This window comes from Anomalospiza imberbis, chromosome 8 (assembly GCF_031753505.1).
Source record: "Anomalospiza imberbis isolate Cuckoo-Finch-1a 21T00152 chromosome 8, ASM3175350v1, whole genome shotgun sequence".
In the NCBI taxonomy this organism is placed as follows: domain Eukaryota; kingdom Metazoa; phylum Chordata; class Aves; order Passeriformes; family Viduidae; genus Anomalospiza; species Anomalospiza imberbis.
The window spans coordinates 1,509,327-1,522,229 of NC_089688.1; the positions used below are offsets into that span (position 1 = coordinate 1,509,327).

The 12,903-nt window shown below is 43.1% G+C and overlaps 1 protein-coding gene across 5 annotated transcripts in view; it reads left to right on the forward strand.

Annotated features, from left to right (window-relative positions):
* The window catches only part of TET1 (tet methylcytosine dioxygenase 1), a 67,121-nt gene that overhangs the window by 37,404 nt on the left and 16,814 nt on the right, over positions 1-12,903 (forward strand). For all 5 annotated transcript variants that reach the window (XM_068196872.1, XM_068196869.1, XM_068196873.1 and 2 more), the window contains 2 exons: positions 10,183-10,391; positions 11,269-11,419. In XM_068196872.1, the coding sequence (XP_068052973.1) occupies positions 10,183-10,391; positions 11,269-11,419 (360 nt within the window). The remainder of the gene's footprint in view (positions 1-10,182; positions 10,392-11,268; positions 11,420-12,903) is intronic.

The window sequence follows — 12,903 nt, forward strand, 5'->3', positions numbered from 1 at the left end:
GATTTTCACCTTTTTGTATGTAAAATGTTTGTGAGACACAGCTTTAATGTTCGTTTAACTGAAGTTCTAGGGAGCAGTGACTTTCTTTTGTGTGGGTTCACACCTACAGAGGAAGAATGTTTTTCCAAATCTGCTGTTGCTGTGTGACTTCAGTACAAGACAGGGAAGGGAATCCCTGACATCTGTAGAACTACTTCATCCTGTATAAGATGTATATTTTGAGTTGATGTTCTCAATGTGTTGCATTAATTTTTCATGGGCAGTGCTACTTTTAATCCTTTTATGGAGCATATTTGGGTTTTGGCTATAACCAGAGAAACTGGACGGTGAGATTTGTTTCAAAATGTCTGGAAAAGGTTTGCTGTGCCCTTTGATATTTGCAGCCATGAGCTCTGTGGCTGCACAGAGACTTTCATGTACTCATTTCCAGTGTCCTGTGGAACGGGCTCATTTCTGCTTTGCAGATGGACATGCTCTTGCCCTTGGGGCTCCCCAGGGACTCTGCTGCTGAGAGCACTGGGATGGAGCTCTGCTTGCTGAAGCAAACAGGGTAGAAGAATGGAACTTACCTGTTGATTGCATTCCACTATTTTTTCCCAATTAATTTTCCCTATTTCCACTAGGTTATTTATCTTTTTTGTTCATTAGGAACATTTTAAAATTAAAGGAGGCTTTCCGAAATACCGTTGCCCATACATTCTTCTGTTAATGACTGCATTCTGTAATACTGATTGTCTCCTAAGTTATTTTCTCTTAAGTGACTCCCAAGATGCACATGGTGTGTTAAACATCTTCTGGGACAGACTTCTTTCTTAGATTTCAAGTTGCCATAAATTTGCAGAATTTCTTATTTCACTCTTTCAATACTAAGCATCTCTTCTGTATTTTTTTAAGGTATTGTATTTTAGGGTGATACTTTGCCTTTCTGGATATGAACAAGAATGCTCCTATTAGTTAAACATTTTCAGTAAATACTGCCCAGGGTTGGAAGCCTTGTGCCTGGTAGGTGTCAGACACCCACATGACCTGGGGAGATGAGCTTGTGATTGTTTTCACAGTATGAAGCAGCAACAACATTGCTCGACCTCTGGGGTTTTTTCTTCTCCCCATCAAATTGTGTTGTCTCATTCGTTTGTCAAAACAGAATTAATAAGGTTTTGCCACAGGTTCCTAATGTGTGGATATCTATGTGGTCAGAAAATAACTTACCATCCTGAGACACTTGCTGTGCTAAATGAATGCTTCCTTCTTTTCTGTTTGGATTTCTTTTGCTTTGTCCAGCTCGTCATACTGTTGTGTAGTATGTTAAAGAAAAGAAAGCTTTGAAGTACTGAAATGACTGCCTGTCACTCTCAGTAGCCTGTTTGTGTAATGAAAGGTTTCACATTCCTGTGCATCCCTAGAACCAGCCAGTGGTGACTGGACTCGTTGGTCCCACTGTTTGATCAAGAGCTTCAGCTGGTAGCAGATGTGTTGTGGTTTGGTTTTCTCTTGCTCTGGGTGATGGTAAATTACAATTACCTCAATTTATGTGAAAGGGTTGATGAATTTGTGAGTGGTTCACGAGTAGCTCACTGTAGGCATCATCCTGCAGCACAAGCCAAAGGCACATCAGTGCTGACCACAGAGGGGGTTGAGATTTGGGTCTTGTTGGTTTTGGATTAAATCCATTTCCTCTGGGCTCCTTCTCCTGGTTTCAATGGATGTTGGCGTGGGTCACCTAAGTTATCATTGCTATCTTTTGCCTTCATTTGGAGTTGCAATGCATTTTTTAATCTCCAGCTCTGAAAGAAAAAATGAGGGAGAAGAAATGACAAAAACCCTCTGGGCCAGGCTGAGGTTCTTTTTGCCAGTATTGTGTCTCTGTGGCTGATCAATAGCACAAAGGTGGAAGAGCAGGGCAGTTGCCTCCTGGAAGACTCATTTGGTTTGCAGTAATTCACAGCTTTGTGCTTCCCTGAGCTGGAGGCAGTGTTTTTGTGTTCAGTTGCCTTTCATAAATGTCATCTGCTCCCTTTCCTTCCTGTTCCCTTATGCTGGAAGTTAAAATGCTGGCAATAATGATTTCAGCCAGTGCTCCACTCCCAGTAATCCTTGCAGTTGTTTTTGCTTTTTCACTGTTGCAGAGCAGCGATTTGGCATTTCCATAGCACTTTCCATCATTATGCCAGATTGTCTTTCCTGCATGGTAATGCCCAACTCAGAGCCCATCTCCATCCAAAACCAGACCCACAGAAATGCTGAGGTGTGATTTGGGAAGTTTGAGCTGGCCCTGTGCATCAGTGTTCCTGAGTGATCCCTGCCTTGCCCGCACAGGCACACCAGGCTGATGTGATCATGGCATCAAGGGATTTCTTCCTGGGGCTTTTCACAGGGCAGGGTCCTCTTGGAAATCTGCAGGCCCTCTGGTAATTGGGTATTAAAAATCAAGACAATGCACATCACATTTAATACTGCAGTTGTTTCATCCTTGAAGTTTCTTTTGTGGGTATCATCTGAACTTGGCTAACTCCTGCTTTTTGGGGGCAGGAAATGGGGGTTTGGGTTTTGTGTGTGTTTATTTTTTACGATTATCCTCTAACCACTTCTGTCAGGGCTTTAAAGTCAGAAAAAAAAATTCTTGGGTGTCCCCTGTGAAGCTTTTTTGACATAGGAATATTTCCAGACTTCTTGTTTGTGAACATCTGAGCCTTATCGTCTCTGAATGCTTTTTCTCCTGTTTTTTTGTTTGGTTGGTTTTGTTTTTTTTTTTTTTAATTTTTATTTTTATTTTTATTAACAGTTGGATGATCTGTTAACCTTTTAGATTCTGTTATCCTGGTGGTGGCCCTAATTTCTTTGAAAATACAGTGTTACGGTGCTTTTATGCCTTTTGGGAGTTGTTTCTTAAGAGTCTTTTACTTGTGGACTGTTTGCCTTTTTTGAGTTTTTTATTTATGGCTTGACAGCTTGAATCTTTATTTTCTTCATGTTGGCTGTTTATTAGTGGGCAGTATAAAAAAAACCAGGGATGGAATAAAAACAGATAAAAATCCTCATTACAGTCTGTCCAAACGCAAACCTGATATTAGCCACTAAAACTGATGTTTTTGAAGTAATGCTTAGATAGCCCACTGTTATAATCAAGATTTTCTAGATCACTGAACTGGTAGGAATTTGTAACTAAATGCCAGAAACTACAGTTTGTGAAGTGCTGAGTGAGCCTTAATAACAATAAACTATAGATGCAGAGAAGATATTTTTTTTTCACTTTGCTAGTTTGGTTTGTGTTGAGAAAGTCATTGAAAGTGGGAATTGAGAAAGTGAGGAAATGGAGAAGTTACTCGTGCTTTGGCTCACTCTCTCTGTTACTGTTAGTATTAATACTGTTATTATTGTTACTGTTAATTAGTATTAGTGATCCATTGAAGGAAAATGGCTCTGTGATGGTTATTTCTGTTCCTGCTTGGCAGTTCAGGGGTCAGGAGTTCTGGTGCAGCCCTGCTTGGTGGGGGATGGTGAAGCTGACATGTGATTTGGAACGTGACTGGGGAATTTTTAAAATAGATTTGAAAAAGACTTTAAAGTAAGTTCTGCTGGATTGTCTCCTAGACACAGGTGTAAGTAGGATGTGCAGTTCCATTCTGCCTTAAACAGCCTACTGGACTTTGTGCTTTTCATTCATTTATTGAGCTGTCTTTCTGATTAAGTGATGTATTCCATAGGAGAAGTCTTAAACAAAATTATTTTTAGCAGATAGAGAGGATGGTTGGTGGGGTTTTTTTTTTTTCACTTTTTTCAATGGTGTTTTATTAGAGCATCACTTTCTTGCCTTGGTGTTGTACCACATTATGATGGTGTATGTAGCTGTGCAGGCACTATTTTCACTGTTGGCTAAATAAAGAATTAGAGTTTATTTTGGACAGAAAAGTTTGTAACATCATCTGAAGTAAAGTTGTTCTTTAAGTAAAGTAATAAAGTAAAAATGAAGGAGAAAAGCTCTGTTAAGGTAAACAAGGCTAAGTATTATTAACGAGCAAGAATTTTGATACTATCACTACTTTATTTAAAGCAATGTGACCTCTGAACAAATATCCCTACCAAACCAAGTGCAGCTTTCCATGGCTGCAGTCTGGCAGAAGGGGAAGCTTGAGAGAGTCAGGAGGGGAAGGGCGCTGGGAGCTAAGACGTGGGTTTTGTCCTCACTTCTGCAGTGCTGGTGGCACGATTGCAGAAGAATCATTTACCCTGAATGTGCTGCAATCTGCTCATCTGTAACCACCACAGCACCCGTGCCAGGAGCAACTGCAAAAGTGTTGCAGATAATTGCAGATATTGCACATCAGTGATACTCCTGCAGAAATGACTAAGGAACTTTACAGGACTGGATTGACAGCAGCTGTTCAGAGCCAACTCCTTTGATGTAGTCTGCTAGCACCGAGAAGAGAGAATTCAGCAAAGTGGAACTTATTTCCATTTTAATATCTCTTAGACATGCTGAGAATAAAAGGCTGTAACATTTTCCAGTAAGAAAAGAGTTTTAGTGTGATTCAGTGTGTGTTTAAGGGGCAATTAGGAGAAAGGGCAGACTCACTTCTGTGACAAGCTGGGCCGTTTGTCCTGATGTCTGTCACAGCACCACCTGTCAGAGCAGCAGCAGGTTTGGACAGCACCTTGCACTGGTGGAAGATTGTATTATTAATTATTAAGGAATTGTAACTTAGTAGGGTCTTGTCCTGTGTTGAGGGATCTCCATACACAGACTCTGTACGGAGGCAAAATCTGCAGGTTAGAAAACTTGAAGCCACAGTGTTGTAAATGAGTTTCCTATTTCAGGAAATTACAGGGAACAGTTAAGTATGTTCTCACTTTCAAATCAATTGCTTATACCCTGCAAAGCAGACATAGTTTATTTTACTGAAGAAATTCAGAATGGGCTGGAGGGAGTACTGCAGTGGAACCACACGGAGATGAAAAATACCTAAAAAGGACCTTTTTGTTGGTTCTGTTGTTTTGGGGGAGGTTTATCCAGTAATTTACAGGAGTGTATTTAACACAGTTAAAATTTTGTGCTCTTTGCTAGCAGTGTCTGGTTTCTATCATGTTAACACAGCTCTTCTGGTGATGGTAATTGGAAAGTAATTTCTCATCCATGTGGTAATTCAGCATCTGGTGCACTGAGCTTCTGCAGGCTGCCTCTTAGCTACTTTCATAGGTCATGTACGTGCTAATTTAGGTAGGCTGGCTTATGTCTCGGGACATTTTTATTCACAGTGTACTTATCCCTTGTTCTAGAGCTCCTGCCAAGGAAGTAGAACTCAAGCTTTTGGACAGCTGAAGCAGGTTTTATTGATAGTGTAACTTTACTGATGCTGTTCATTGCAAACCATTTAGAAATTGTTTGAAAAAAGTGGGAGACAGGAGCCAAACTGCTGATGATAAAAAGTTGTTTAAGATAATGAAGAGGAGGGACTGGCATCATGAAGAGCAGGAAGGACTCGCAAACAGAACAAATGGCCATTAAAATAATAGCTGAAACTCACTCGATAAATATAAAGTCCCACACAAAAAAGCGTCGTGGTTTCATATACACAGTTAGTGCTCAAGATAATGGTTCATTAGACATCAGCTTGTTCATCTGTGATGGAAACAGCAAAACAAATGGGTGTGAATTATTGGGGAGGATCAAAGAAGTGGTGGAACATAGTTCTGCCTCTGTGGGAAAGTGTGTTGCCCCTCAGGCTGGCTGGGTCTGCTCTCCCATCTGCAGAAAGCACAGCAGAACTGGGAAAGGCAGGTGCAAGCTGGGCAGCCTGGCAGGGTGGGAAGGGGAGGAAAAAGCAGGGCTCTCTGAAGTCTCCAGTGGCACGGAGAGCTGAAGAGCAGTGTCTTACCCAGTCTCATCCTGGATCAAAACTAGAGGGCACTGGCAGGGAGCGAGCTATACAGGAAGAAAAGACAATATTTTTTCCTTGCACATAATCTGTAGTTAAACTTTCCTGGTAACTTAGTGGGTGGTAAATTGCTGCATAGATTTAAAAATGAGTGGAGAAATGTAGAAAAGGCAAATCCTTAAAAAGCTGGGAGAGAGCACATCCCCATAGCTGCTGGGTGGGTGGCTGGAAGGTGCCTGCCCTCACTGAGAACCATCTCCACATCCCAGTGCCTTTTTTGCTCATCCGTAGGCATCTGCTGTTAGTCAGGGTCAGGATAAGGCTGGACAGTCTGCTGCTCCGACCTTGTTCTTCTACTCAGCAATTTTTAGCATCCCTTTCTGTCTACTGACTATGCTTTCATGCAAAGGTGTGAAAACTCTTAACTTCTCTTGTTTATCCCATAACTTGTTGCTAAATTGCTGGAGTAAATTTTGCTGGTTAAGGCACCACTTCAGTAAATATGCTGTAGCATTTGGCTCATGCTTTCTGGTAAGAAAATTGGGTAAGCCTAGACCTTTGTGGCTATAGAAAAAGATGTAGCTGTGATTGCCCTAAGAGCTGTTGATTGTGTTTGTGTCTGAGTTAGCTGTGGCTCACCTTGAAGGCTTGCTCACATTCTCATGTTCTGCTGTTGGAGACTCTCTGGGCTAGCTGATAAAATGAATTACTTTAGTTGCTGTACACATCAGCAAGGACACCTGGAAAGCTGTAGGAATGCAGAACATGGTAGTGGTGGGTACACAACTACAGCACCAGAGGGATGGACAAAACTGGGTTTAAAAATGGTCAAAATAACTGAACATCCTGCCCAGATTAGCAGCCTGCAAGGATGATGAAGGATGGTACTGTGTGCTCCAAGGAAGCTCTGTGGGAGGGGCTGTGTCCGTGTCAGTGTTTCCTTCTGTCCCAGCCATGGTTATGTTCACACACAGGTGAGGGAGTGGTAGTCTTGTCACTTCATGCCCTGTTACTGAGTGCAGAGCAGGACCAATGGGGATCAGTTGAGCTTTGTGGAGAACTTTGTTAGGTTTTGTTCTTTCCTGAAGTTCTGTGTTGCAGCTGAAACAGATTATTCATTTTTAATGTGGGAGTCTTGATGGATACTTAGCACTGATGACATGAGTGCTTGCTGAAATGAGCTCGGGGGGTGATCTGGCCCTGCATATTTCCAAGAAGCTGAGCATGGCATCACAGAATCATTTAGGCTAGAAAAGCCCTCTAGGATCACTGAGTCCCATCATTAACCCAGCACTGCCAAGTCCACCACTAAACCACATCCCTAAACACCACATCTGCATGTCTTCAAAATTCCTCCAGGGATGGGGACTCCCCCACTGCCCTGGGCAACCCTAAACACCACATCTGCATGTCTTCAAAATTCCTCCAGGGATGGGGACTCCCCCACTGCCCTGGGCAACCCTAAACACCACATCTGCATGTCTTCAAAATTCCTCCAGGGATGGGGACTCCCCCATTGCCCTGGGCAGCCTGTGCCAAGGCTTGACAGTCCCTTCTGTGAAGAAATTGTTCCTAATATCCAATCTAAACCTTCCTTGGGACAACTTGAGGCTGGTGCTATTGCTTGTTGCATTTAAGTGTTACATAATGCTTCACAAACTTGTTTCAAGTCTGTTTTGTTGATTATGTTATTTTTTCAGTGTGAGTCAGACAGTCAGTCATAATTAGCTTGTGTGGAAAAGCAATTGCAGGAGAAGGTTTTTAGAATGGGAAAATAAAAACCTTAGCTTTTAAGTTCCCCCACTTAACAAATGTTTGCTTTCTCATGCCATTTAAATTCATTAGGGACCAAAATGAAACAAACTGAAGTATTAAATTATTTACTTTATCACTGTTGCTAACTACATCACAGAAATCATGAGTAATAGCAAAAACCTCTGGTCACAAGGTTTGCCAGCTGATTTCTGCATTGTTCCCAGTCTGAGGAAACACTCTAGAGCTTGGTTGTCCTGCTTTTCTGTACATTGAGTGTGGCATTGCCGCAGATTTATTATTACTACACAAGAGAGACTCAGTTTAGTACTTCTGTGAGAAAGTCAGGGGTAGCATGTGAAGGGAACCCTGAGTTCCCATGGGAAAGCAGCTTGGCTCCAGCTCTGGCTGCTCTGGTGCAGAGTGGACTCCTCTGAGCCTCTGCCAGGTGGGACAAGTCCTGGATCTCTGGGGCCAGGAGCTGGGTGAGCTCCACAGGTTACATGGTGTAACCTGACCTGCAGAAGGGAAATTCACACAACACCTAAATCCCTTTGCTGCCTTTGTGGCCTCAGAGGTGAGGGAAATGCCTCTAAAATGTTTTGGGGTCCAATAAGAGTATTGGATTCTCTGCTATATACATAATGAAGCAAATTCCAGCTACAGTGAACTCCAGGAAAATGTGGTCTTGGTTTAAAGGCAACTATAAATTTTCTTTGTGTTCACTTGTTATGTTTCCTGGACACTCTTTGTAGTTTAAAGGTATAAGAGAACTTAAAAAGGGCAACCTGATGTTGTACAGTACCACACTGTGCTATTGAAGTTATAGCCTAGAAATAAATTTTTTAAAAAATTAAAAAGAAAAGTAAAAGCATAATTTCACACCGGGTAACAAAGTTAAGTTGTTCTGGCTTGAAGGAACTGTGCTGCCTCAGGAATGTAAAACTCACATTGACATGAGTAACCTGTATTGTGTATCAGCCATAACCTAGCCTAAATGTTAGTTGGATTATTTTTCTTTATAAAACATACCGAACTGTTGGGGGGTCACAACCAAGACTCCTTTTGAGGAATGGTCTATCAGAGGCATTTCCTCATATTCTCATTAAGCTTAAGACTGATTGTAAGAGTATATGATTAACTTTAGAAGGACCATACTTTATCTCTTGACACCAACTTTAAGCTTGCTTCTTCCTGCTCAGCCTGCGCAGATGCTCTCTCCTACTGTTCATCTGTTGCAAACCTTTTCACTTGCAGATGAATTGCAAGTGTGCTTTTCTCCCTGCTTTTAATGAGTCCAAGTGACTTAGATATTCAGAGGTGATCAGGTAAGGGGTCACATATGAATGACAGCTGCACATCTGGCAGCAAAGCAGATTTGACATCAGTCCAATAGGGAATCTGCCTGAGTGCTCAGATATTTGGAGGTATCGGAAGAGCAAGTGAACCATTGCCTTCCTGCTTTCCTGCTCCATGGCCAGTGCTGTTGTCTGTTACCTGTAGGAGCTCTGCTGGTTGAGAGGGTGCTGGCTGAAGGCTGCATGCCTGGAGCAGGTGGATTGCAGTGGAGCTGGCAGAGAGGCCTGCAGTGCAGGGCTTGGGCACACACAGTGAGAGCCACTCGGGTCCCCAGCCTCCCCCAGACAGGGCTGAGGAGGATGGAGCCTCTGCTGCCTCTGAGAGAGCCAGGCCTCTGGGCTTCAAAGCTTCACACTGGAAAGTTGACACCTTTGCTGGAGGCTGTGTGCAGGCTGTGCTGGCTAAAACACTTTGGATGAATAAATAAACCTGTTTTCAAAGACTATATTCTAGTATTACCTAGCTTTAATGCATTTTTGGTGGTCTTAAATGCAGCTCTGTTTCAGATTGTGGCAAAAACCTAAATATGTTGGAGTAGGACTATAATTTTTCCCATTTTTATTCAGTGGTGTACTGTACTGTTCCATACTGGTTTGTCTGTGTATGAGGAATAAGGTTGCTCTGTGTATCACACAGGTTAGTAAAAGCTTCATCACTCTAAGAACTTAATATTGGTAGTCTAGGGATGTGTTCTGAAAAATCACATTCCTTCCCTCACTAAGAGCACAGTCTGTTTCATCGTTTTCTTCTAATTTTTTTTGCAAGGTGGGAACCATCTTAGATATGCTCTGTAACACATGCCCCTGTGTGCTTTGGGAGCGTGTTTTCATGTACCTGCCTTCTGGAGCATTTGGCACTACGTTTTCTGTTGTACTTTCAAGGTAATGTTAGGTTCTCAGGGGATCTGTTGTCCTTCTAGGGGTTATTTTCCTTGTAATGCATCTTCATTGTTTGTGTACAACACCTAAACTATTACTCCTCCTGTAAAATGTACTGCTGTTTCTACTGCAGGGAAAACAGCAACACAAAATCACGTTCTACACCAGAGATGCGTGTGCGATGCTGTCCCAGTCCTGCTTGCAATGGATGCTCTCTGGGCAGCATTTCTTGCTTTTCCAGGCCTTACTCGTCCCAGAGAAGAGCAGCTCATGAGGCGATGCCCCTGCTTAGCAAAGAATAATCCAAACGATTCTTCCAGGTGATCCGGAGAAGCAGCGATGAGGAGAAGTTGCTGTGCTTGGTCCGTCAGCGTGCGGGGCACCACTGCCAGACGGCTGTGATCGTGATCCTGATCCTGGCCTGGGAGGGGATCCCGCACCTCCTGGCGGACACGCTGTACAAGGAGCTGACCCAGAGCCTGCGCAAGTACGGCTGTCCCACGAGCCGCCGCTGCGCCCTCAACGAAGAGTGAGTCCCTGCCCGGGGCCCTGCAGTGTTCTGAGATCAGGAGCTCACCTCACCTCCTACATGTAAAACCCCACACCAGCGGCTGCCATTTCAGGATCCCGCCTCGCTCCTGGCCTTTCCCAGACAAAAGGCTCCCAGTGGGAGCGTGCGCGCCGTGCCCAAGGCGAGGGGTGGCCATGAGCTGCTCCTGGCTCTGGGCACGCTGCCCAAACACCAGCAGCGTGCCCTGTGCACACACAGCAGTGCTGACAGAGCTCCCAAGAAGGGGGGCTGTGACTCTGTCAAGTAGGTGTGAGGTTGAACACTCAAAACTAGGATCTTCTCCGTGCCTCTGAGATACATTTAGTTTAATTGACTAGAGAATATGTTGCACTTACAGTGCTGCCTGTGTGCCGATTCCTGTGTAGTCCACATTTAACACATTCTGAGAGCTGTATGGGGACCTGAATCTAATGCTTGTGTTCTTAAAGGGTCTACTCAGAAACTCAAATCAATTTGGAGTTAGTGGTTTTGCTGCAAGAACCATTGCATTTGGGGTAACTTTAAGCAGCAGGGCTACTTTCTTGGTTGAAGATGTTATCCAACTGGAGAAGTCAAAATGAATGCATGGGTGTATTTATATAGCTGTAACTGTTTATATTTCTGTGCCAAAATTGGATGTTGGGGAAGTTGCGACTGTCTTCATGGACAAAAGTCAGCCCTCTACAAAGGAGTATTTTCTTAATAGAAAATACCTCATTAAGTCGTGAATTTCCCAAATTCCTTTGTTATGCTATGTATTATAAAAGAAATAGCAAAATAGCACTGACCTAAAAAAAACTCAGATCCAAGAGCTGTGTTGCCAGCTGACCTGATATGTCTTTATTTCCTTTTGTAGTCGTACTTGTGCATGTCAAGGACTTGACCCAGAAACTTGTGGAGCATCATTCTCATTTGGCTGTTCATGGAGTATGTATTTCAATGGCTGTAAGTTTGCCAGGAGCAAAAACCCCAGGAAATTTAGGCTTCTCACCGATGACCCTAAACAAGTAAGATTTATTTATGTTTTTTTATCAAAATGCCTTTTCTGATGATTTTCAGAACTAGATGTTCTCCACCCCTTCTCTCTCCCATATGTGTGTGTGACTTACCACAGACTCACATCCAACAACGTTTTTGTAACTGTGGTATTTAGAATAAATGACACTGAGATTTCATTCTAATGGAATAATTGCTATACATTTATGTACCGTAAAATTATTCTTAATGATTTTCTGCATGCAGTTTAGCTCAGTATGTAACTCTGTGTGAAAGTTTTCTTCTTTGGAAGTAAAGGCCTTTTTCTAAGGGCCAAGCTTGCAGCTCAGGGTTTCAGGCCTTTTGCCTTGGCACAGAAAATGTTGTACCTTTGGGTTGCACTGCTTTCCCACTGTTGTAGGAGCAGCTGACAGCCTGGGCTCCCTCTGTCACCAAGAATAAACTGGTTTTTCCTGTGGACAGCATGTTTTTTAAAATAGTTTCAAAGGAATGAATGCACTCAGTTGCAATGCAGTGAAATGATACCATAATTGCTACTTAAGAGTGTTAGTGATGCCATAAAGTTGCGGCAGCACAGAAAACAGTGATGGATTATGTGAAGTAACAAACTTGTAAAAAAAAAAAAATCCAAAATTCCAACCATATTAGTTACTTGACATTGAAAATATTTTCCTGAAGTAATACTAAAAGCATTGTAAGTTGGTAACCACTGCCCGGTGAACAGAGACTTCTCAGGGTGACTCCAAAGTGCCTTTTGTTCTGACTGTAGGTGTGTGTAACCCCACTTCCCTGTGGATCTCCTAGGTAAAAGTAGCACATTTTTCCCAGCATGGCTGACATGTTTTGGGCACACCGTACCAGTTTCTCTGCTGGGGTTACACTGCAGTAATCTTTCTATGTGCACACAGTGTGAAACATCCCTTCTGTCTTGACAGATGTCACTCGATTCACTGCAGGTAAATATTGCTCCCAGCTCCTGACTTGTTGTCCTGAAAGCGTTTATGAAGTATTTCTCATGCACATGAGTGCAAGCCCCCAGTCTCCCCCGAGCCACGTGGAGTCCGTGGCACTGCGGGGTCTCACAAACCTCGTTAGGGCCCGAGGTGGGGCTTCTGCCTCAGCACAGCACACTGCCCTTCTGCCCTCCTCACTGAACACCTTCCTGAGGCTCTACAGCCAAACCCAGCTCTGCTAGTCTCAAGAGGGAACTTGTTTTATAAACTTGTAGTTTATAGGAAAATGTATTGATCGGGCATCCTTCCATTTTTGGGATCCCGTTCCTTCTCTGTCCTTTGCCACTGCCTGTGTGTTTAGGTTCTCCCCCTGTACAGTGCTATGCATGGAGCATTCTGTGCCTGCCTTTTCTCTGTAGGTTTCTGATGCTGAATGAGATGAGGTTAAGGGTGTAATATACTGAGGAAAGAATGGTTCCTAGGGTAAATATCCTTCTGGTAGGATGGATAATTAAGGATACATTAGCTAATATGGTTCGGAA